This window comes from Megascapheus bottae, chromosome 1 (genome assembly GCF_031878675.1).
Source record: "Megascapheus bottae isolate mThoBot1 chromosome 1, mThoBot2.hap1, whole genome shotgun sequence".
Lineage (NCBI taxonomy): Eukaryota > Metazoa > Chordata > Mammalia > Rodentia > Geomyidae > Megascapheus > Megascapheus bottae.
Window position 1 is genome coordinate 1,153,704 of NC_143509.1, and position 23,320 is coordinate 1,177,023.

Consider the following 23,320-nt stretch of genomic DNA (forward strand, 5'->3'; position numbering starts at 1 on the left):
CTTGGTAGCTGGGGCGGGGTGACAGGGGGGGCCCTGGGCCTCAGGCACAGGGGTTTCATGTGGCAGACATTTTTAAATTCTTCTTCCCCTCCTCCAGTTATAACAGAAAAGTGCAGGGCGATGCGGGCGTGGGCAGGCCAAGAGCCTGGGGCCTGGGTTCTGGGCCGGCCAGCCGCCCTTCCGCCGGCCCCCTCCCCGGCTCCCTCCCCGGCCCCGCGCCCCTGGCCCCGCCCCGCTCCCTGGCCCCGCCCCACCGCGCCCCGGCCACGCCCCCGGGGCGGGGCGTGCGCGTGCGCGGTAGGCGTCCAGGCGGGGGCGCGGCGGCTGAGGCTCTTCACTTCCAACATGGCGCACGCAGGGGGTGGCAGCGGCTCCGCGGGCCGGGGACCGGGCGGCGCTCGCTGGGGTCGTTCTGGCCCCGGGGGCCACGAGAAGTTGCCGGTGCACGTGAGTGGCGCCCCGTTCTCCCGTTAGGGACCCGTTTCTGTCAGGCTTGCCGCAGTCCTGCGCCCCCGCCCCGGCCGCGTCCGGGGCCTCCTCACTGCGCAGCCGGGCCGCCGCTCCCCCAGGGTCTCCTCAGGCCGCGGCGGCTTCGTGGCGGACCGCCCGCCCCCCCACGCCCCACGTCCCGGCCGGCTTCGGGCTCCGGCCTCGTCACCGGCCCCGGCTCCGACCCCGACCCCCGCCCCGGCCTCGTCACCGGCCCCCACCTCCGGGCCCGACTCCGACCCCCGCCCCGGCCTCGTCACCGGCCCCCACCCCCGGGCTCGACTCCCGCTCCGACCCCCGCTCCGGCCTCGTCACCGGCCCCCACCTCCGGGCCTGACTCCCGCTCCGGCTCAGACCCCCGGGCCGGACCCCGACCCCCGCCCCCCCAGGCCCGGCTCCCGCCCCGGCTCCGCCCCGGGCCCCCGCACCCGGCCCCCGGCCCCCGAGTCACAGTCCTCCAGTCCGACCCCGGCCCCCGCCCCGTCCCCCGAGTCACGGCCCCCGGCCCGCCTGAACGCCCCTTCCCGCAGGTGGAGGACGCACTCACCTACCTGGACCAGGTGAAGATCCGCTTCGGCAGCGACCCTGCCACCTACAACGGCTTCCTGGAGATCATGAAGGAGTTCAAGAGCCAGAGGTAGCGCGGGCCGCGCCGCCGGCGTCCCCGCCGGCCCCGAGCCCCCTCCCCCCCGCCCCGCCCGGGAGTCCCCTCTGCCCGACGGGCCTCGCAGCCCCCGGGAGACCCCGCCCTGCCCGGAGCCTCTTCCCCGTCCCGGGGACCCCCCCACACCGCGGAAATCCACCTGCGCCACCGGAGAACCCCACCCCGCAGAGGCCTCGCAGGTTGTCGGGCGCCTCCCCCTTAGGGCCCTGCAAGTCCCGAGTCTTCTCAGACTCGCGGAAGCCCCCCTTCGTACGCCCCTGAAGGCCCCTTCTCTCGGGTAGACCTTCAGCATCCCCGACAGTCCCCCAACACGCTCAGGTGGCACCGAGACCCTCCCTCCCCCCCACCCCCGGCGCGGTCCCTGGAAACCTTGTCATTGCTTAGGCAGCTTCTCCCTCCCCCCCCAACTCCCACCTCCACTCGGCAGGAGATCTCGTACAGCGTGCCCCCCACCCCAGGCCCGAGCCTCCTCTCCCCTCCAGAAAAGCAGGCCTCCGCCCCCCTCCCTCCCAGGCCTCCGCCCCCCTCCCTCCCAGGCCTCCGCATCCCCCCCCTCCCAGGTCCATGTTGCAGTTTGGCTGAGCAGGGTGGGGAACTCCCACCCGTGTAGTCAGGTGACCTTCAGCTGGTGTGTCCTCCCTCCTGCACCCACTGAAGGCTGGGTATTTGGGGAGGGGTGTGGAGGAGGGGAGGGCTAGCCTCAGGCATGTTTTTATTTAAAATGTTACTGTTTTGTTCCTGAAATATGGGGAAGCATTCATATCTCTTTTCTGTTTTCAAGGTGGCCCCCCTGGTCTAGCCTGCTTGGCAAAGAAGGAGGGGCGCAAAACAGGACCTTGCTAATAAGAAATACTAAAACACACGGGGTGTTTCTTGGGGGGGTCATAGATGCAGGTGTGGTAGAGAGTGGTAGAGTGGGTGCAATACCTCAGGGTTCCTGTCCTGGTTTTATAAGTCTGTAAGCCTTACATGTTAGGCAGAGGTGGGCTTAGAACTCAGGCTGTGCTGTTGTCATAGGGAGTGCATACCTCATCTGTCCCTTGTTTAAAAAAAAAAAAAAAATTGGGGGAAGCCGTCTCCTGCAGTTGTAATTCACCTTCTCAGAGGGCTGGGGTTTGAGGATTAGAGTTTGAAACCAGCCTAGGCAGGAAAGTCTGAGACTGTTCGCCAATTAACCACTAAAAAGCTGGAGGTGGAGGGAGGTTCAAGTAATAGAGCACCAGCCTTCAATGAAAAAGCTTAGTAACTGGCTTAAAAAAGAAAAAGTGGGCGTTAGTACTTGATGTTTTTTCAGAATCAAATGCCCGTGCTTTTGGTGTCTGAAGGCTCGTGCTGTGTAAATGTGTGGTTTTTGCCACGAGGGCAAGGGTAGCTGCAGGAAAACCAGGGAAGAAGCGTCCTGGCTGTGAGTGCCCCACACTGAGTGAGCACACTGAAGGATGCTATCCTGTGCCTTGAGAGCCTACGAGAGGGAACAGATTTTGCTTTTTTGTTCCCAAAGATTCTTGATGACTTGGTTCCTTTCTTTTAGCATTGATACTCCTGGGGTCATCCGTCGTGTGTCTCAGCTCTTCCACGAGCACCCGGACCTCATCGTGGGATTCAATGCTTTCCTTCCTCTTGGGTACCGGATAGACATTCCCAAGAATGGCAAGCTTGACACCCAGTCCCCTGGGGGCCAGGTACGGGAGAAAGGAGGGGTGGGCTCAGCCTGTTGCTCTACAATTTGTTGTAGGCAAGACCCCAATCAAGGTCTCTGTTTTTGCTAGATTTGCTCATTGCTTCTAGCACCCATCAAAATAAATTGAAACACATAGGTAGCAGTTTCTACATCCTCACTTCGTGGGTTTGCAAGGCAAATCAAGACTTAGAAGCTGGGTATGGTAGTGCATCCCTTTTTAATCTCATTACTTGAGAGGAGTTGGCAGCAGAAGAATTTAAAGTTTTTTATTTTTTAGCATTTGAAATTTGAGCTGGGTGTGGGCAGAAGTAGCACCCTTGTCTCAACAAAATGAATATTTTGTAGAGTGCTGAGGGTATGACTCAAGTGGCAGAGCACTGGGTTCAATTCCCAGTTCTGTCCCCTCACTTCTTCCCCCCCCCAAAAAAAAATTACATAAAAAGAAGGACAGTGCTCAGCGCAGTGGCTCACACCTGTCATCCTAGCTACTCAGGAGGCTGAGATCTGAGGATCAAGGCTCAAAGCCAGCCCAGGCACAAAAGAACCTGAGACTCTTTATCTCCAATTAATTACTAGAAAAGGGAAGAGGGCCTTCGCTCAAGGGTAGGGCAGTAGCCTTGAACTAAAGAGCTCAGGGTCCACATCCAGGCCAAGTTCAAGACCCATGACTCACCAAAAAAAAAAAAAAAAAGGGTGAGCAGCTCAAATAACTTGGCAAATCACTGGCTCCATTCCTGCCCATTGTGATACACATCCCATCTCCTGGCCTCCTAGTCCAGAACCACGGCCGCTGAGGTAGGCTGGGGCATCTCCTAGCTAGCTAGCAGTCAGCTCACCCCTGAACCTGGCCACAGTCCTTGCAGCCCCACATCCCTGCCACCTGCAGAAAGGGGTGAGACCAGTGCTGGACAGGGTCGCTGGCCTAGCTTGAGACTTTCTGTAGTCCCTTCTTGCTAGGAAGAGGAGCAGGCTACATTCCTGTCCTCTCAGTGTGAGCACGGCAGCCTTTTCATCCACAGTTGCTCACTGAGTGGCTTCCAGTGCATTGTGGGTTATCTAGCTGTACCTCTGACTTGTTGCTGCAGAAATGCCTTCAGAACAAAGTGATCCTTTCTTTCAGGCACCGCTGGCTCTGGCCCCCCCCAGTTCTAGCTAGTCTGGAGACAGATCTGGAAGACTGAAGTTTGAAGCCAATACATGGGCAGGGAACTTTTGAGGTTTCATTTCCAAAGAATTAGCAAAAAAAAAAACAAAAAAAAACCCCACAAAATAACAAAACAAAAAGACAGGCATTGTGGCAATAGGCACAAGGTCCTGAGTTCAAGACTCATTACTAGCGCACACAAACATCTTCCCTCTTGTGAGCCTGGAGCTGTCCTGTACCAGGAGTCACAGCTGAGTCTGGGCAGGTGCAGGGCCTTGTCTCTCTGAGTCTGTCTCAGGGCAGACTTGAGCTTTGGAGAGGAACCGGGAGAGGTGGCTGGTCAGGGTGAGCAGGGCTCCGGATGAACACTGCTTTTTCTCTGTGCTTTCCCAGGATTAGTACACTGGGTAAGACATAAAGGGAGTGTAGTAGCTGAGGCCGTGGAATGCCACAGCGGTGGGCCTAGAGATTGAGCACCACACCTTAGCAGAAGCTTTGCTGTATCCCAGCCCCTCCCACAGTGTGGGACTGGGTCTGGTCAGTGGATACACGGTCAGCTGAGCAAGGCCAGGCTGTCCCTACAGATAAAGGTTGTCCCTGCCTCCCCTGAAGGTAGCGCAGCTAGCCAGAGGCCACCCCGCTTGCCCTAGATCCCTAGAGTGTTGTGAACACTGCCTTTAGTGTAGGTTTTCTCATTGTTCATTCTGTTTCCAGACTCCCAGACGCAGCTGAGTGCCCCTCAGGTGCTGGGGGTGCCTTAGGGTGACTTACACAGCTGCTGCTTTGAGGGGTGGCTTCGTGCTTTCCTGTTTCTTCAGGACATGCCCTGGACATAGTGGGGTGTCCAGCAGCCACAGTGTCTCCCAGTGTCCCCTGGGCGTGCAGCATGGCAGCACTGGCTGGCCCTCGGCCCTGCTTGGGCTTCAGGTGGTATCACCTGTTGAGATGGCCTGTCCCCTAGTTCATAATACCTGTACTCGTGTGCCACAACTGGCAAAGTTCAGATGGTTCCCAAGGTGACACCAAAGAAAAAAAAAGTTGGTATCGGGGTGTGGAGGCTGCAGGCTGCTGTTCTACTTGTGGGGCACTGCTGATTGGACCTGAGCTCATGCTCTGATGCGGATGGAGGAGGGGTTTGGGGCTCACAGTCTGCCACTGTGGGCACAGGACAGCCTGAGCTGGCACAGTGTCCTCGCCTGAGTCCTGTGTCCCTCACCACTTGTGGGTTCTGCCTAACAGTGGTGAAGCCCAGTGGGCTGGCGTATCAGTGCAGGGAGGGGCTCAGGGGTCTTGTACACTGGCGAAGGGTGCTTTCTCACAGCTGTAGCTTTAGGTCCAGCCAGAGGTGTCCTGCAGAGTGGTTCTTGGGGAGGCTGGCACCTCCTCCACTGGGCTGCACTCTGCTCTGGTTGCCAAGGGCCTCTTCACCTCTGGTCACACTCAGTGCCCCTTGCTGCAGTTATGCTGGGCTTAGCAGAGCCTCCATGCCCACTGCTATGGGGGGGATAAAGAGGGGGTCACATCCCCCCTGGCCCTTTACACCTACCTGGGAAGGTAGCAAACCCCTGTGCCTTGTGCCTGCTGGACAACCAGGTGCATTGGGGCCTGAGGTCACACGAAGCATAGGGACCCTGTGGCACGTTCTGAGTGTGTGTGCCCCGCCTGGTACCACCACTGTCGGTGGCCAGACTGGCGATTCTCATGGGCTATTCTGTTGCAGGAGAATGCTCATGGTGAAGGCGTGGGTGACTTCAAGCCTCAGGCAGCAGCGGCAGCTGCTGCTGCAGGGGCCTGTAAGGAGGAGCGGGGTCAGGGGCCCTTGGAGGCGGACTCTGTGGAGTTCAACAATGCCATCAGCTATGTGAACAAGATTAAGACCCGCTTCCTGGACCACCCGGAGATCTACCGCTCCTTCCTGGAGATTCTGCATACCTACCAGGTCAGAGCACGCGTCCCTCACGCCCCACTGCCCCGAGCCTTGCCTCAGCCATTGGCCTACTTTGCTTTCTTCCCCTTCCTCCCTCCCCCTCCTTCCTTCCTTCCTTCCTGTCCTGGGGCTTGAACTCAGGACCTGGGTACTGTGTGAACTTCTGTTGCTCAAGGCTAGTGCTCTACCACTTGAGCCACAGTGCCACCTCCAGCATTTTCTGTGTATGTGATACTGAGGAATCAAATCCAGGGCTTCATGCATGCTAGGGGAGCACTCTACTGCTAGACCACATTCCCAGCCCTTGATAGGTTTTCGTTTGGGGATATGAACTCAGTGCCTTATACTTGCTATACTGACATATTGCTTCTTAAAGGACATTGTCCTTTTAGTTCTTTTTGCTTTTTTTTTTTTTCTTTTTGTTGATTGGGGGGATTAAACTTAGGGTCTGGGTACTGTCCTTGTTTTCTTTTTACTCAAAGCTAGCGCTTTACCACTTGAGCCACAGGAGCCACTTCTGGTGGTTTTTGAGTGGTTAATTGGAGGTAAGAGTCTTGTGGAGACTTTTTTTTTTCTTTTTGGCAATCCCAGGGCTTGAGCTCAGGGCCTGAGCACTGTCCTTGGACTTTTTCAAGGCTAGAGCTCTACCACTTGAGCCACAGCACTACTTCTGCCTATTTCTATGTATGTGATACTGAGGAATTGAATCAAGGTTGAATCAAGGCAAGCACTCTACCACTGAGGCAAAATTCCCAGCCCTGGAGATTTTCTAAACCTGGGCTGAGTTTGAACTGTTATCCTCCAGTCTCAGCTTCCTGAGTAGCTAAAATTACAGGCAGGAGCCTCCAGTGTCTAGATTGCTTTGTTGAGATTGCTTTTTTGACTTGAACTCTGGGCTCGGGCTCTGTCCCTGAGCTCTTCAGCTCAAGGCTACTGCCCTACTCTTGAGCCACAGCGCCACTTCCTGTTTTCTAGTGGTTAGAGGTAAGAGTCTCACAGTCTTTAGTGCCGGGGCTGACTCTGAACCTTCGTCCTCAGGTCTCAGCCTCCTGAGTAGCTAGGATGATAGTCATGAGTCGCTGTGCCCAGCTTTGGGGTCTCACTTTTTTCCATGCTGCCTAGGGTTGTTGCCACCATAGCTAGACGACAGGTTCTTTAGCTTCCTCCTGGAGAAGGATTCTCTTACACTTCAAACCTCCTGATCCCCCAAGAAGCTGGGATGACCGAGCCACTGGCATTCCACCTGCAGTTTGTTATAAGGGTGGTACCTGCACATAGACCAGATACTGCTGGCTCACACCTAGCTACTCAGGAGACTGGGTACCAAGGACCTCAGTTCCAAGCTAGCCCAGGAAGACAGATCTGAGAGACTCTTCAGTTAACCAGCAAAAATGTGGAAGTGGATCTGGGCTCAAGTGTTAGAATGCTAATCTTGAAAGAGAAAGCTAAGGGAATGCTCAGGCCCTGCCTCCAGCCCTGGTACACACGCACACCTGCACTCATGTGCACAAAGAGCCCGTGTGACCCGGACATATCAGATGAAGTATGGAGACGTGTGTCATCTGTCCTTTGAGATGGGATGTCATGTTTTACAAGCCTGGTTTGGCCTCAGATGTGATCTTCCTGCTTTCCCCCTCCCGAGTAACTAAGGTTGTAAATAGAAGTGTTCTCTGTCCATGGTGTGGGTGACATAGGCTGGCCTTATGGCACAGCGACACCAGATGGCTGTTGAAGTTGAGGTAAAAGGAAGAGGGGTGGAGAGGAAAGATTTCCAGTGCCACCAATGAAGACCTGATATGGGATGCCATGTGGCTCCCGCCAGCTTGCATGCAGCTTCCTGCACCTCACCGCGTTTCTCTTGGACGAAGTCACATCAGAGCAAGTGGCAACCTTATGTAGTGCTCAGGTTGTCCCTCCCTCCCCACAGACTTTGGACCCCTTGTGCGTCCACAGGGTGGGCATGCATCCTCAGCCGGCTCTGCCCCATCCTCTCCTGGGATACTTCTCCAGCCTAGGTCCCCAGGTCCACGAGGGAGCACACGTGATTGTGTCTGTGTCTGCTGGAGGGCCCTGGGATGCCAGAGCATTCTTCTAAGTTCCATTTCCTTTTTTAGAGCTTCTAGGGTTTTGAACTCAGGGCTTTTGGTTTGTTAGGCAAACGCGTTACCACTTGAGTCGCATCCCCAATCTTTCTGTTTTTAGTTTTGTTTTTCAGGCTGAGCCTCAGTGAAACTGGCTTCAGACCATGATCCTCCTTCCTCTGCCTCCTGTGTAGCTGGATTACAGGCGTGTGATACCGCCGCTGGCTCTCAGTTCTGTTTCTACATCAGCCCCTTGGGGCCCATTCCACCTCTGCAGAACGTTTGAATTAAGTCTGGATCGAATGGCCTCTGCTTATTTTTGCTTTGGCTTTCCGAGGGCCGAGGAGGGATGGTGCAGCTCCTGGCAGAGCACGAGGGAGGAGCGCCCAGGGCCCTCTCTGCCATCCTCAGCAGGAGAAAAGGCAGAAGTCGCAGGCTGCCTGGCTCCCTGCCTGCCTGCTGGGCTCCCAGGCCCAACATGGCCACATCTTGTGACCTTCCTGTAGGGTCAACCTGGACATGCTTCTAATGAGCACCCTAGCTTCTCAGGGCAGGTCCTGCCTTCTTTCTAGCCCCTCCTCCTGGGGTTCTCCTCCCAGTTCCTCTTGGCAGCCTTTCCTCTGCTCCCCTTTTTTCTCAATGTAAGCATGATCCCTGTCTGCCTGCCTGACTCCGAAAGCCTGCGTCCACCCTGCTCCCCGGGTCCCCCACACTCCTGGCCCAGGTCCTGTGCTGGTACCAGGCTGTGCCTCTGGGTGGCTCCCTCACCCCCCAGCCTTGTCCTGATGCCTCCTTTCCCTCCCTGCCCCACCCCCTAGAAGGAGCAGCTGCACTCCAAGGGCCGTCCATTCCGCGGCATGTCTGAGGAGGAGGTCTTCACTGAGGTGGCCAACCTCTTCCGTGGCCAGGAGGACCTGCTCTCGGAGTTTGGCCAGTTTCTGCCTGAAGCCAAGCGCTCCCTGGTGAGTGAGCTCCGGCTCGGCTTGGCAGGGAGGGACCGGGACCCACCACCTGGGTGTGGGTGGCCAGGTGACCCTGGCCAGGTCCTCTGGGCCTCTCCGTGGCTTGGAGACCCTGGGATGGGGCTGGGGTCCCACCATGCAGTGCCCACCCTCAGGACTCCACCGGCCCATCACGGCTGTGGGAGGTGCGGAGGTGGTGAGGGGTCTCGGATGGGAGGGTCAGGAGACCACCTGTCCATCAACGGCTGTGGGAGGTGCAGAGGTGGTGAGGAGGGGCTGGGATGGGAAGGCCTGGGACCCACCCGCCCATCCACGGCTGTGGGGGGGTGCAGAGGTGGTGAGGAGGGTCTGGGATGGGAAGGCCTGGGGCCTACACTGACCCCGCTCTCTCCCCCAGCTGTGGCCTGAGACCGGCGGAGGCTGCTTTTTCCTTTTGGTTCTCATTTTTGTTTTCTGGATCAGCAGAAGGCTCTTTTGAAAACTTGACATGAAATCTGTGTCAACATAAAGTTCACATGTTAAAGCGCACACTTGAGTTGTATTACTCCATCCCCATGTTGCGCAGCCGGCACTTCTAAGACCCCTCCCAACCCTAGACCCCCCACCAAGAGGAGACCCATCCCTGGAGCAGCCCCTCCCAGACCCCCAGCCGCCGTGGCCCGCCTCCTGCCCCCCCATTTGCTCCCATGGGGCCTGTGTATGTCCTTCAGTGTCACATTTCCTCGTCCACGTTGTAGGTGTGAGTGTTCCGTTACTTTACGCCTGCGTATTGTAAGTGTGCACGCCTGTGCCGACCCCGGGGCTTTAGCTCAGGACCCTGAGCTTAGTCCGTCAAGGCTGACTCTCTACCACTCGAGCCACAGCTCCGCTTCTGGCTTGTCCATGGGAGATAGTCTCATGGACTTCATTGCCCATGCTGGCTTCAAACCTTGGTCCTCCGATCTCAGCCTCCTGAGCAGCTGAGATGACAGAAGGAGCCACTGACCTTGCTTCCATATGCAGTGTGGTTTATCCATGCATCTGCTGTGAACGGCAGCGCCTCCAGTTCTTCTCTATACCAACTTAGCAGACGCAGCCTGCCCTCCCCTGTACTTCCGTGCGTCTGTCCTGTCCACTAGGAGCCTTGAGCTGTGTCAGGTGTGCCAGTTCTCCGCTCTCCCTGCCACACTGGGGTTGCCACAGCTGCTGCTTTGTAGCAGACCTGCGGCTGTGGCTCAGTATTGGTCTGGCGTAGGTGCGGGTCCCTGCCCTCCCTGTGCTGGAGGCCCAGCTGCCCTCTTGGCAGTCTGGGCATTGCAGGCTCGCAGGCTGCTCCTTGCTCATGGGTGGGCTTCAGCCAGTTGGCCACGACACACGATCTCGTTCCCCAGCTGCTCTCAGCCCCTCACCATGCCACGTGGTTGGTTTGAGGTGGGGCCTCGCCCGTGGCCCGCGCTGCCCTACGCTTGGCGTGCTTGCATTTCCCGGGTGCTTGCTAGGCCAGAGCTGAACTTGAGTGACGATCCCTGGTTGGACTTTGGCAGAGTCGGTGTCGGCCCTGTCCCCTTTCCTCATGCTTAGCTGCTTTTCCGCACACGGCCTCCTTCCCTGGCTGGGTGGGTACCCCGGGCCACTCTGCCCATGACTGGGCTTGGGCCACAGCTTCCCACTGGCACTGGGGTGGGTGGTGCCTGCCCCGCCCACCTGGGCAGCCAGACACTGGGGTTGTCCTCCTTTGTAGGGGAGTCCCCCTCTTCGAGTGTCATTGTCCATGTGTTGTCTGTGACTGACACAGTGGGGGTGCAGCTGAGCACTGGGGTTGTCCTGTTGTAGGGGAGTCTCTCTCATCGCTGTCTGTGTGACATGTCCATGTCTTTTCTGTGACTGACTCACTGGGGTTGCAGCCCAGGCGTCACCCCCTGCCCTTGGTCACACTGTGGGTATGGTACTGCAGCGGCCACCCTGTTCCAGGGAAGACGCAAGGAGGGGCTCAGCCTGGGGTCCTGGTTGGCACCACAGCACACACTTGGGGACACAGGGGAGGGGCTGTGTTACCACACTTGGCGCCTGGGTTTGCCCCGGGCCCCTGCCTCCCGAGGTCCCTTCTCAGTCGTCTCCCTGTGCTTAATGGGGTGTCTGCTTCATGGGGTGTCTGGTCTCCAGCTGGGCTTGCCTCCCCTGTTCACACATGGCTTTCCTGTGTCCCCTGCTGGAGGGAGTGGCCCGGGCAACCCCCACCACAAGGGGCCTGACCCGAGGTCTGATCCACGGGGAGGGGCGCATCTGCCATCCCATCCCCCAGCCCAGTCGTGCCAAGCCTGCAGCCTCTGCGGGCTTGGAAGCAGCACCCCCCAGGCGTCAGCTTGCACAGGGTGGTGAGTGGGGTATGGCAGCCCTTGTTACCTGGCCCAGGATCCTGTTCCTCCTAAGGACCACCCAGCCTAAAACCACAGCCAGACTCCTGGGCTGGTCACCCTGTCCCAGGACCTGGCCTGCAGGCCCCGCCCTGCACATGCCCCCCTCCCTGCAGTCTGGATGTGGCCTGGGCTGGGCATGTGGCCACCCACCATGCCCTGGGTCTTGGGTCTGTCTCAGCACGGCTGAACAAAGTAAACAGCCCATCAAACTGCAGCCCGGGGTCCCTTGCTTCGTGAGCTTCCCAGGGAAGCAACCACCCCTCCTCCCCCTAGGGCCTGTCTCCGCTTCTAGCAATTAGCCCTGGGCAGGTGGGGGGACGTCCACAGTGACAAGGCGCCCCGTCGCTCTGCGTGTGCTACACAGGACGTTCTGGATGTGCCGTAGGGCAGGACAGACAGGGCAGGAGCCCAGTTGCAGCTGCCTGTAGAGTGCGGGCACGGGGCATCGCAAGCTCTTCTGTGGCGGGGGAACTGGACACCGCTTGCCCTGCCGCCCACTGAGCCTGGTCAGGGCACAGCTTTGCCTTGGAGAGTGAGAGCAGCCGTGGATGTGTGTCCGCACGTTCATGACCCAGTGTTTACAAAGGGAAGGGTGGCAGGGGCCTGTACAGCTTGGCTCAGCTGGGAAGATGGGAGATCCTGGGTGTGTCATGCTGTGCTCAGTCCCCCCCCCCCCCCGTGGGGGTGGGGTGGGGGTGGGGACGTACATGGCTCCAGGACATTGAACCACACGGGTGAATGGTGGTAGGCTGGGGTGCCGAGCCTGCCTTCCCCCAGGGGTGTGAGCCTTTCTTCCGGTCCAGCGCCCAGCACACGTTCTACCACCCCATCACACCTCTCTCCAGCCTTGATTGGAGACCTATGAAAGCAAATCCTACTGAGGAACTGGCCGATGGTTTCCTGCTCTGCAGTGACATTCTTGGAGTAGCTCTGAGTCTGTTTCAAGGACTGTTATTAAGTTTAACCTTTTTTTTTTTTTTGGCCAGTCCTGGGGATTGAACTCAGGGCCTGAACACGACTTTCTCAAGGCCAGAGCTCTACCACTTGAGCCACAGCACCACTTCCAGCCTTTTCTATGTATGTGGCACTGAAGAATGGAATCCGGGTCTTCATGCATGCTAGGCAAGCGCTCTACCACTAGACCAAACTCCTGGTTAAGTAGCTCAGGCTAGCCTTGAACTCGCTGTCCTTCCTCGGTTTCCTGACTGCTGGGAGGGCATACACTTACATATCGAGCTATTACTTTGGTTCTGTAAGAGACGGTCTTAATCAGTGACCAAAGTCTTCCATTTTTACTCCCCAATTACCCAAACCTTTAGAATTTCCCTCTGAATAGAATAATGTTAAGGCCCTTTTAAAGGCATTGGACATGTGCTTACAGTGTCCTTGATCCCTCAGAGTTAGAGCCACAGATGCCCCAGGAGATGAAGTAATTCAGCTGTGTGCCGGCTTCTTCCCTTCACCTGGAGCTGGGAAATACTGCCCACATTTGAAGGGCAAATGTCACATAGAAAGTAGACTTCCCTCTTCTTTCCTCTCAGAAGAAGGCCTTCCTGAAGTTTCCTTTGTGTGTATAGTTACATTTTTTATCCTACACCAAAAAAAGTAAGACGTTCGATGCCTTCTGCTGGGTCTGCCCCTGGGCTCACGGGAGGCTTCCAGCCTCTGTGTGTCCCCTTCACTTGAGGCCACCGTGTCTCGTCACTGCGTCTGTCTGGGGGACACCATGACTCCACATTAGCTGCATGCGCTTTGTTTGTCTTTGTCTAGGTCCCCTGGCAGGCTGGGAGCAGGGGCTACAGTGGGGTGGTGATAGCGACAGAATATTTCTGGGGGGGGGGCAGTAGGTACTGTGCTTCAGATGAGCCTTGCTGATAAGCCCATGATAGGGGATAAGCTCCAAACCAAACCAGTTAGGTCCCCCCTCCCCCACCAACACACACACACACACACACACACACACACGCTTCATTACACCAGAGAATTCAAACCCTGGCTGAAAGGAATTCCATGTGCAGCTTGGAGGCACCAGGCCTCTGCACCCGTTTCCTTTTACCATAGTGCTTGGCGTTTCCCAGTGCTCAGGTGTGTGGTGAGGCAGCCTGATTGGCTGACAAGCGACCCCCTGACCCCCCACACATAAACGTTCAATGTAGGTGTAGCGGGGCCCCCCCCACACACACCTTTGCCTTCAGCCCATCATCCCTCCTTGTTCCCTTTACCTGGCCCAGCATGGTCTCTGAGTCTTCTGGTTGTGTGGGTAGCTGGGATCTTGATTCTCTGCTCCCCCAAAATGTGAAATGTTTGGTGTCTGGAGACAAGGACTGGAACTTGGTCTCTGATGTTTTCACTCAATGGCTGGTGCTCAACCACCTGTGCCACACCTCCAACGTGAATATCTGTGTGTGTGTTTGTGGGTGTGAGATTAGGATTTGGCCTCTGCCTAGTGCTTGCTAGCTACTTTACAGAGCTTTTTGCTTTAGGCACTTTTCTAAGAAGCACATTCTTGGCCCTGAGTCTGACCTTGGACTATGGTCCTCTCACCTAGGGCTTAGATGGAATTACAGGCATGCCCTGCGGGTAGTTCTTACTTTTGGTCCCAGCTCTCCCAGTCTCTATCTCCCAAGCACTTGACCTTACAGTCCTGAGCCACTGCACCTGCCCTGCTGAGCCCCTGCCGCATCACCTTGCTTGCTCGTTTCATTGCTCGCTCACTCACTGGTAGAGGTCCTGGCCCCGGGCACATGCCAGCCTCGGGGACGAGAGAGCCTGTGTGGGTTTTCCTTGCAGCCCGTAACGTGCGTGTGCCGTGTGCTCAGTTCACAGGCAGCGGGCCATGTGAGATGAACAGTGTGCAGAAGAGTGAGCAGGAGAAAAGCCTGGAGCACAGCAAAAAGCGCTCTCGGCCCTCGCTCCTGCGACCCGTGTCTGCGCCGGCCAAGGTAACCCAGCCACGCCCTCCAGGACGGCCGTGTACATGGTGACCGGAGCCTGGAGCCGTGCAGCCCTGGGGGCTGGCTGCGTCTGGCCTTGGGTCCCCGCACTGTACCCCCTTCCAGGACACCCCTCAATCGATTGCTTTTCCATTTGGGGCTCTCCCGGTGGGGCTACCATGTACAGCTGCAGCGGCTGACCACTGCACAGGAAATCTAGCTCCTGCCCTGCCTTCTCAAGCGCCGTCCGTGATGGTGGTTTCCAAACTCCTAGTTGGCCTTCAGGCCTTCTGCCCTGTCTGTGACAGACTCCCAGGAGCTGTCCGTGTCTGTCAGTGCTCAGCTGGACACCATGCAGGCCCCATCATGCCCTGGTGGTTTGCAGGGTAACAGTGCCCTTGGTGCACTGGGCTGAGTCCATCTTTGGTAGAGAAACCTCTGCAGGCTGGCCTGTCTGCTCCAGGCCCTCCTGCCTGTCCCCTTGCAAGGGCTGGCTCAGTGGACAGGACCAGGTAGGGCCTCGAAGCCCAGACCTGGCTGTGTCGTGGCTGTCACCCCTCCCCTCAAGTCCCCGGGGGGGGGGGCACCACCTCCAGAACTGTCTTCACACAGGAGGATGGGGCCCGCGTTAATGTACGAGGGAGCAGGACTGACAGACGCCCGCCCACCCCTGATGCTGCTAACCGTCCACTTCTCTCCACAGAAGAAGATGAAGCTCCGTGGAACCAAAGACTTGTCCCTCGCCGCCGTGGGCAAGTATGGCACGCTGCAGGAGTTCTCCTTCTTCGACAAGGTGGGTCCTTCTGCCTGGAGGTGGGGGCGGAGCCGAGCTGGGGGCGGGGCCTGGAGGGTGGGGCCCGAGGAGCTGGGGATGGGGCCTGGGGGTGGGGGTGGGGCCGAGCTGGAGGGTGGGGCCGAGCGGGGTGGAGTCAGGCTGGGGCGGGGCCTGGAGGGTGGGGCCGGAGCCGAGCTGGGGGCCAGGAACCTGGAAGGTGGGGGCGGAGCCGAGGAGCTGGGGGCGGAGCTGACCTGGGGGCCAGGAGCCTGGAGGGTGAGGCTGGAGCCTGGAGGGTGGGGCCGAGTCGAGCTGGGGGCGGGGCCTGGCGTGGGGGCGGGGCCGAGCTGTAGGGTGGGGCCGAGCGGGGTGGAGTGGAGCTGGGGGCGGGGCCTGGAGGATGGGGCGGGGCCGAGTTGGGGGCGGGGCCAGACTGCACACCCACTACCAGGGTGGGCTCCTCTGTAACTGGTGGGGAGCCGGTTTCCTGACCCAGCCCCTGTCCTCCACAGGTGCGTCGGGTTTTGAAGAGCCAGGAGGTATATGAGAACTTCCTGCGCTGCATTGCTCTCTTCAACCAGGAGCTGGTGTCGGGCTCTGAGCTTCTGCAACTCGTTAGCCCGTTCCTTGGGTGAGCAGCCTGTGGGTCTCCCAGCTGTTCTGGATTCTCTTGAGTGTGTCCTGGGTAGTGTGTGGGTGACTTACCCGCTACCTTAAATTGTCGCTGAGGTTACTGGAAGAAATGGTATGGGAAAGCCTGGGCTACCCTCCACTGCCCTTCTCCATGTGCCAGCCCTAGCTGCAAAATAAAGTTTAAAAGAGCAACAGCAGCAGCAGCAGAGAGGGAGGGAGGCTCTGCCAGGCAGGCAGGAGCACGACGGGGCAGGTCCAGGGAGCCCACAGCTTCGTGCTGCAAGGGTTGTTTACTGAACATCACAGAGCCATGAGAGCCTGTGAAGACATGGGAGACAAGTGCCAGAAGGGGTTTTGGTGGGGCTGACCCACTGACTAGGGACACTTCCACGCACGCTTTCTGTGCTCCCCTTCCTGCGAGGCTGCTGTCATGTTTCTAGATCATTCTTCTCCAGTGGTCCCTGGGATGCTAACGTATGATGTGTCTTTGAAGGAAATTTCCAGAACTTTTTGCACAGTTCAAGTCCTTTCTGGGGGTGAAGGAGCTGTCATTCGCGCCACCCATGAGTGAGCGGTCTGGGGACGGAATCAGCCGAGAAATCGACTATGCGTCCTGCAAGCGCATCGGGTCCAGCTATCGGGCGCTCCCCAAAACCTACCAGCAGCCACGGTGCAGCGGGAGGACGGCCATCTGCAAGGAGGTAGCTAGGACGGGCACCCCAGGCCTGCTGTTCCGGGGGGGACTGAGTGACGAAGCCCCAGAACAGAGGCCACCCGTGTTTCTTTTTTTCTTTCTTTTTTTTTTTTTGGCCAGTCCTGGGCTTGGGCTCAGGGCCTGAGCACTGTCCCTGGATTTTCTCAAGGCTAGAGCTCTACCACTTGAGCCACAGCACCACTTCTGGCTTTTTGCTATGTATGTGGTACGGAGGAATCGAACCCAGGTCTTCGTGCATGCTAGGCAAGCACTCTACCACTAGGCCAAACTCCCGGCCCGGCCACCCGTGTTTCTAAATAAAGCATACTTTTTGCTTGTGGATGCAGCCGTGGCTGCCATCTCAGCCCCAAGGCAGAGTTGAGTACTGCAGACGCAGCCACAGCCCAGGGAACCTGAAACACCCCCAAATGACGCCGAGCTGACTTCGCTATTGGTGTGATGAAGTCGGGGTGACTTGTGTGTCTTTGCCCCGGCTCCTCCCTCCCAGGTTCTGAATGACACGTGGGTGTCGTTCCCCTCCTGGTCAGAAGACTCCACCTTCGTTAGCTCTAAGAAGACGCCCTACGAGGAGCAGCTGCATCGCTGCGAGGACGAGCGCTTCGAGGTGCGTGCCTCCCCAGCCGGCCTCCTCCCTCCTCTCCTGCGGCTCACCCGTGGGACCCACTTGTGGGTGATAGTGTCCGCCCACTGCAGGGCCTGCCCACTCCAGGGCCCCACCTCTTCTCCTGGCCCCGGCTCTCCCGATGCCCCACCCCCTTGGAGGCCCCCCTGCTGCCGCGTGCTGCATTGGCAGAGCTGCACACAGTGTGAGCATGGGATGGGGCAGCAGGCTGTACTAGAAAGTGTGTGCACTCGTGCGTGCCAGTCCTATGCAGTCTTACCATATTCTTCACAGCAGGCTCCTGAGCAGCGCAGCTCAGCGCTAGAGCCTCAGGCCGCACCTGCCCCCCAGCAGTTTGTCACTCGGGACCTTGTGGAAATGTGTAAACTGGATGCCCAGACCCGCGCTGCAGTGTCCTGGGCTGAGTCCTTGCTCCTGTCCCTTGTTACTGGGCGCTACTGAGCTCTCGTCCCCTGGGAACTGTTGCTGCCACCCAGTGGGGTCAGCAGGAGGCGCCATCTCATACCCCACGTCCTGGCTGCAGGTCAGCCGGCGCTAACCTTCCCGCTTCCTCCATAGTTAGATGTGGTCCTGGAGACCAACCTGGCCACCATCCGGGTGCTGGAGAGCGTCCAGAAGAAGCTGTCTCGGATGGCCCCCGAGGACCAGGAGAAGTTCCGCCTGGATGACTCCCTGGGCGGCACATCCGAGGTCATCCAGCGGCGTGCCATCCACCGCATCTACGGTGACAAGGCCCCCGAGATCATCGAGGGCCTCAAGAAGAACCCCGTCACCGCTGTCCCCGTCGTGCTGAAGAGGTGCACAGGCCCGTGGAGCCCCTCCTCCCTCCCTCCTTGCTTTGGAGTCTCTGGGGTCAGGCCAGCCTAGAACTCAAAATCCTCCGGCCTCAGTCTCCTGTGTGCTGGTATTGTGACTGCTTATCCTGCTCCCTCCAGTCACCAGTTGGGGGGGAGGAGAGGGTAGGGTGGGCCCCCCAGATCGTGAGCCCCCTCATCCCACAGGCTGAAGGCCAAGGAGGAGGAGTGGCGAGAGGCCCAGCAGGGCTTCAACAAGATCTGGCGGGAGCAGTACGAGAAGGCGTACCTCAAGTCCCTGGACCACCAGGCTGTGAACTTCAAGCAGAACGACACCAAGGCCCTGCGCTCCAAGAGCCTGCTCAACGAGATCGAGAGCGTGTATGACGAGGTGAGCTCCGGGAAGCCGGCGGCTCCTTGGCTCCAGCGCCTGGGGCCGGTGGCAGGGTAGGAGCTGGCAGCAAGAAGGGTGAGGAAGGGGTGAGGCAAAGGAAGCTGCTTCCTTCCCCCTCCCCCTTGCCCCCCCCCAGTCCCGCCCCCTGCTGCCTGGCCTCCTGTTGCACTGTGGCTCCCTCCCTGGCCTTGGAGTGGGGGCAGACCTGAGGGCCGAGCCAGGGCGGGGTGGGTGCCGACCCCCTGCCTGCCTTCCCCAGCACCAGGAGCAGCACTCGGAGGGGCGCAGCGCGCCGGCCAGCGAGCCGCACCTCATCTTCGTGTACGAGGACCGGCAGGTGTTGGAGGACGCCGCCGCGCTGGTGGGCTACTACGTGAAGCGGCAGCCGGCCATCCAGAAGGAGGATCAGGCCACCATGCAGCAGCTGCTGCTCCGCTTCCTGCCTGGTCTCTTCTTCTCCCAGCACCCTGCTCCGGGGCCTGAGGAGCCCGGGGCGGAGCGCGAGGGCCCGGCTGGGCCCAGTGGGGAGCCCTCGGAGCGGGGGAAGCCGGCGGTGGGGCCTGTGCCGGAGGAGGCCACCCGGGATGACGTGTACAGCCTGTTCTTCGCCAACAACAACTGGTACTTCTTCCTGCGCCTGCACCACACGCTGTGCGCCAGGCTGCTCAAGATCTACCGGCAGGCGCAGAAGCAGCTGCTGGAGTACCGGGCCGAGAAGGAGCGGGAGCAGCTGCTGTGCGCCGGCCGTCGAGAGAAAGGCGGCGACCCCGCCATGGAGCTGCGCCTCAAGCAGCCCAGTAAGACCCCGCCGCCCCAGCCACAGCTCCCGGGCCCCGTCTCCACATGGCGGGCACCGTAGTTTGCCATCTCTGAGCCCCGTGGACAGATTTAGGCAGATCCGTGACATTCCCTGGGGCGGCATGGCTGGGGGACGCACGGCTGGAAGCGGTGCCGTGGTCGCGCGCTCGCGGTTCCCTTGCGTGGAGAGCGGCGTGGGTGAGCAAGGCGCGCTGTGCCCCCAGGTGAGGTGGAGCTGGAGGAATACTACCCCGCCTTCCTGGACATGGTGCGCGGCCTGCTGGAGGGCAGCGTGGACCCCACGCAGTACGAGGACACCCTGCGGGAGATGTTCACCATTCACGCCTACATCGGCTTCACCATGGACAAGCTGGTGCAGAACATCGCCCGGCAGGTGAGCGCGCGGCTGGCCTGGCGTTGGCTCTCCCGTCCGGCTATGGCCTGACCTAGTGTGGTCTGGTCTGAGGCGGTCTGGCTGTGGTCCCCACCTCCGTCACCCCGCGTGGCCCCTCAGGACCGCGGGCTGCCCCTGGCTGGCGGGCCCTGGTCCTGACAGCCAGAGATGGCAGCGACCGTCCTGCCCTCTCTCCACAGCTGCACCACCTGGTCAGTGACGACCTGTGCCTGAAGGTGGTGGAGCTCTACCTGAATGAGAAGAAGCGGGGCGCCGCCGGGGGGAATCTGTCCTCCCGCTGTGTCCGTGCGGCCCGGGAGACCAGCTACCAGTGGAAGGCCGAGCGCTGCATGGCTGATGAGAACTGCTTCAAGGTGAGGCGGACCCAGGCCCCGCCCCTGGCTCAGGCCCTGCCCCGGATGAGCCCTCGGCCCCTGGGGAGGTCGGCGACCCCTGCTGTGGGGCCTCAGCCCTGTCCCTCCCCAGGTGATGTTCCTTCAGCGGAAAGGACAGGTGATCATGACCATTGAGCTCCTGGACACGGAGGAGGCCCAAACGGAGGACCCCGTGGAGGTGCAGGTGAGGCTGTCCAGTCCACCATGGCCCCTTGGGGGTCGCAGGGCAGGGCCGGGACACCTCACCACTACCACCGGGAGTGTCTTGCCGCCCAGACTGGATGCCAGGCCCCTGCACTGTCCCCAGGTGTCCACGGCCGGGCTCCCCTTTCCTCCCGCCATCACTTCCTGAGGCTGTAGGACAAACCACAGTCTGGGGAGGAACGCTGTAGCTGCAAGTTCAAAGCCACGGTGGTGCTGGCTACAAGCCCTCCAAAGCCTTGGGGACTATCCCTGCTGTCCATCCTCCACGTCCCGCCAGCCTCATGGGCACGGACGCCCTGGGCTTCCCTCCATCTCTTCAGCTGCGTCCCCAGGTGGACGCCTCCCGGTGCACCTCCAGCCCCGGGGCTTGAGGGCCGCCCTGCTCCCGGGATCTTAGCGCTCTCATCTGCACAGCCCTCTTAAAAAATGCAAGCCGGGCTTGGCTCTACGTGTGTGGGGGGCTCCAGTCAGCCGCCCGCCGGATCCAGCTCCTTTGGGACAGGCTAGCGTGGAGCGCCCAGTGCCCAGCTGGGAACCCCAGCCTGGAGGCCTGTCAGCCTGGTTCTGTCCGGCCGGGGGGAGGCACCTGGTGTCTGGGGTCGCGTTGGGTGCAGCCCGCGGCCCCCACTCCACTCCTGAGCTCCCTCCACGGGCCTCTGCCCTTTCCCACCTGGGCAGAAAGGCGGGGAACTGGGGACCACGCTGCCTCCAGGCCTTCCAGAAAGCTGGGGATGACTGAGTGGACAGCTGGGGCCATGGCAGGGCGCCTTCCGGCCAGGCCCCTGTGGAGGGCGGCCCTGGCAGCCACCGCCCCGCTCAGGCCGCCTCCGTCCACAGCACCTGGCGCGCTACGTGGAGCAGTACGTGGGCCCCGACGGCGTGGCCGGCCCCCCCGCCGCCGGCTTCCTGCTGAAGCCGGTGTTCCTGCAGAGGTGAGCGGCCAGGGCAGGGCGGAGGGGCCGGGCGGGGGCCGGGGCCGGGGCCGGGGCCGGGGCCGGGGCCGGGGCCGGGCCCGGGCCGGGTCTCGGGTCTCACGCGCACCGCCCGGCCGCAGGAACCTGAAGAATTTCCGGCGCTGGCAGTGCGAGCAGGTGCGGGCGCTGCGCGGGGAGGCCAAGAGCTCCTGGAAGCGGCTGCTGGGCGTGGAGAGCGCGTGCGACGTGGCCTGCCGCTTCCGCCTGGGCTCGCACAAGATGGTGTTCGTGGTCAACTCGGAGGACTACATGTACCGCCGGGGCACGCTGGGCCGCGCCCGCCAGGTATGCCCGCCCCGCCCCGGCCCCGCCCCCGCCCGGCCCCGCCCCCGCCCGGCCCCTCAGGACCCAGGGCCACGCCCCCTCCGCTGGCTGACCCCGCCCCTCCTCAGTGGTCCCACCCCTCTGGGCCCAGGTCCCCGCCCCTCCGCTGGCTGACCCCGCCCCTCCTCAGTGGTCCCACCCCTCTGGGCCCAGGTCCCCGCCCCTCCGCTGGCTGACCCCGCCCCTCCTCGGTGGCCCCGCCCCTCCGGGCCCAGGACCTCTTCCTCCCCTGGTGACCCCGCCCCTTCGGGCTCAGGGCCACGCCCCCTCCTCTGACCCCGCCCCTCCTCGGTGTCCCGCCCCCTCCCCACAGGTGCAGCCCACGGTGCTGCGGCGACACCACCGGCACTTCGCGCGCTGGCACGGGCGCTGGCTGGAGCAACACGTGACGGCGGAGGCGGCCAGCCTGGTGCAGGACTGGCTGATGGGCGAGGAGGACGAGGACATGGTGCCCTGCAAGACGCTGTGCGAGACGGCGCTGGTGCACGGGCTGCCGGTGACCCGGTACCGCGTGCAGTACAGCCGCCACCCCGCCTCGCCCTGAGCCCGGCGCCCGGCCGCGTCGGGGCGGGGCCATCCACAAACCAGCGCACATATTTATTCCTTTCCGCCCTGCAGTGCCCAGATTCGGGCCACGTCCCGAGGCTTCCGGGGTGCGGCCCCGTGTGGACCCCGCTCCCGCGGCCCCTCCGCCCCGCTGCGCCTGCCCTTCCTTCCCCCGCTGCTGTTTTGAATGTTGTTTTCCTTTTCTATTTATTTGCACACTGAAGGTGAAAATAAACCTTGAGGTGAAGCCCTCCATGTCCTGCGGCCTCGCCCCCAGGCCTCCCGGCCAGGCCCTCGCCCGCGCTCCGGGCGCCCTCCACCACAGCGCCACCCGGGCTTCCTGGAGGTTCCTTCGAGCCCCGAGGACGTTCCAGTCCTGGCTGGCTTTGAACCCCGGTCCTCAGACCTCCGCCTCCTGAGTAGCCAGGGTGACAGGCGTGAGCCACCAGCCCGCAGCAGCAGGTGAACCCTACTTAAGACCACCGTGTTGCTGGGGTCCTGCTGCTGACACCCTCACCTGTGTCAGTCTGGGCCTGGGCCAGCCCCCCCTCCCATACCGCCTTCAGTGCCCGCAGCCCTGCACCCTCACCCCTGCCCAGGCCTCTCAGGGCACGCATGCGTGCAAGCCTGTGTGGCACGCCCGGGCTGCCCATGTCTCCCTATCATGGATGTGCCAGGCTAGCACCATCACACCTCCCAACCCTGGCCTGCCTGGAGTGGGAGCGGGGGACAGCTGCAGCTGCCTGCGGCCCTCAGGGCCCCCAGGGCCGCCGGGATGAGCCACAGGCCTGGGTCTGTTTGTCATTGTTCCCCATTAAATCTTATTTGCCAGACATCAGTGGTTCGTGGCTGTCGTCCTAACTACTCAGGAGTCTGAGATCTGAGGATTGTGATTCCAAGCCGCCTGAGGCAGGGAAGCTGAGAGTTTGATCCCCGATAAACCACAGAAAAGGAAAGTAGTGGACCTGTAACTCCACCAGTTTTTAGCACAAACGCTCAGAGGCTGGGAGTTTGGCCTAGTGGTAGAGCACTTGGCCAGTATGCGACCTGGGTTCAGTTCCTCGGTACCCCATACATAGAAAAAGCCAGAAGAGGTGCTGTGGCTCAAGTGGCAGAGCTCTAGCCTTGAGTAACTCCAAGGCCAGTCCTCAGGCCCTGAGTTCAAGTCCCAGGACTGGCAAAAAAAAAAAAAGAAAGTCAGGGATAGCACCCAGCCTCTGCGTTCAGGCCTTGGGACTGGCACACACACACACACACACACACCAATATTTGTGCAGTGTGTGGTGGTGTGTTTCTGCCACCATGGGAGGCAGAAGCAGGGGGATCATGAACTTGACCTGCCTGGGCTGCAGTGAGGCAGTGAGACCTTTTCAAGAGAGGAGAGGAGAGAAAGGATTAGAACAGTGTAGTCCCCTCCACCCTGAGCCTGTGGGAGTGGTGTAGGGAGGCCCATCCTCAGGGGAGGCCTGGCCTGG

At 60.5% G+C, this 23,320-nt stretch overlaps 1 protein-coding gene across 1 annotated transcript; it reads left to right on the forward strand.

Annotated features, from left to right (window-relative positions):
- The first annotated feature begins 307 nt into the window (after nt 1-307).
- Nucleotides 308-22,678, forward strand: Sin3b (SIN3 transcription regulator family member B). Its single transcript, XM_090335050.1, has 19 exons — nt 308-447; nt 1,020-1,126; nt 2,685-2,835; nt 5,699-5,917; nt 8,805-8,948; nt 14,164-14,286; nt 14,981-15,070; nt 15,565-15,683; nt 16,179-16,386; nt 16,888-17,004; nt 17,581-17,819; nt 18,024-18,207; nt 18,470-19,007; nt 19,233-19,402; nt 19,603-19,776; nt 19,889-19,981; nt 20,839-20,933; nt 21,056-21,260; nt 21,613-22,678. Exons 1-19 carry the CDS (start codon nt 346-348, stop codon nt 21,841-21,843), a joined length of 3,309 nt encoding a protein of 1,102 aa, XP_090191176.1. The 5' UTR covers nt 308-345; the 3' UTR covers nt 21,844-22,678.
- The last annotated feature ends 642 nt before the right edge of the window (nt 22,679-23,320 follow it).

Bases quoted from the DNA above. Each gene is read 5' to 3' on its own strand.
- Sin3b (XM_090335050.1), top strand. From the start codon at position 346: ATGGCGCACGCAGGGGGTGGCAGCGGCTCCGCGGGCCGGGGACCGGGC. The intron at 2,836-5,698 runs GTACGGGAGAAA...ATTCTGTTGCAG, and splicing joins CCCAGTCCCCTGGGGGCCAG to GAGAATGCTCATGGTGAAGG. The intron at 14,287-14,980 runs GTAACCCAGCCA...TTCTCTCCACAG, and splicing joins CCGTGTCTGCGCCGGCCAAG to AAGAAGATGAAGCTCCGTGG.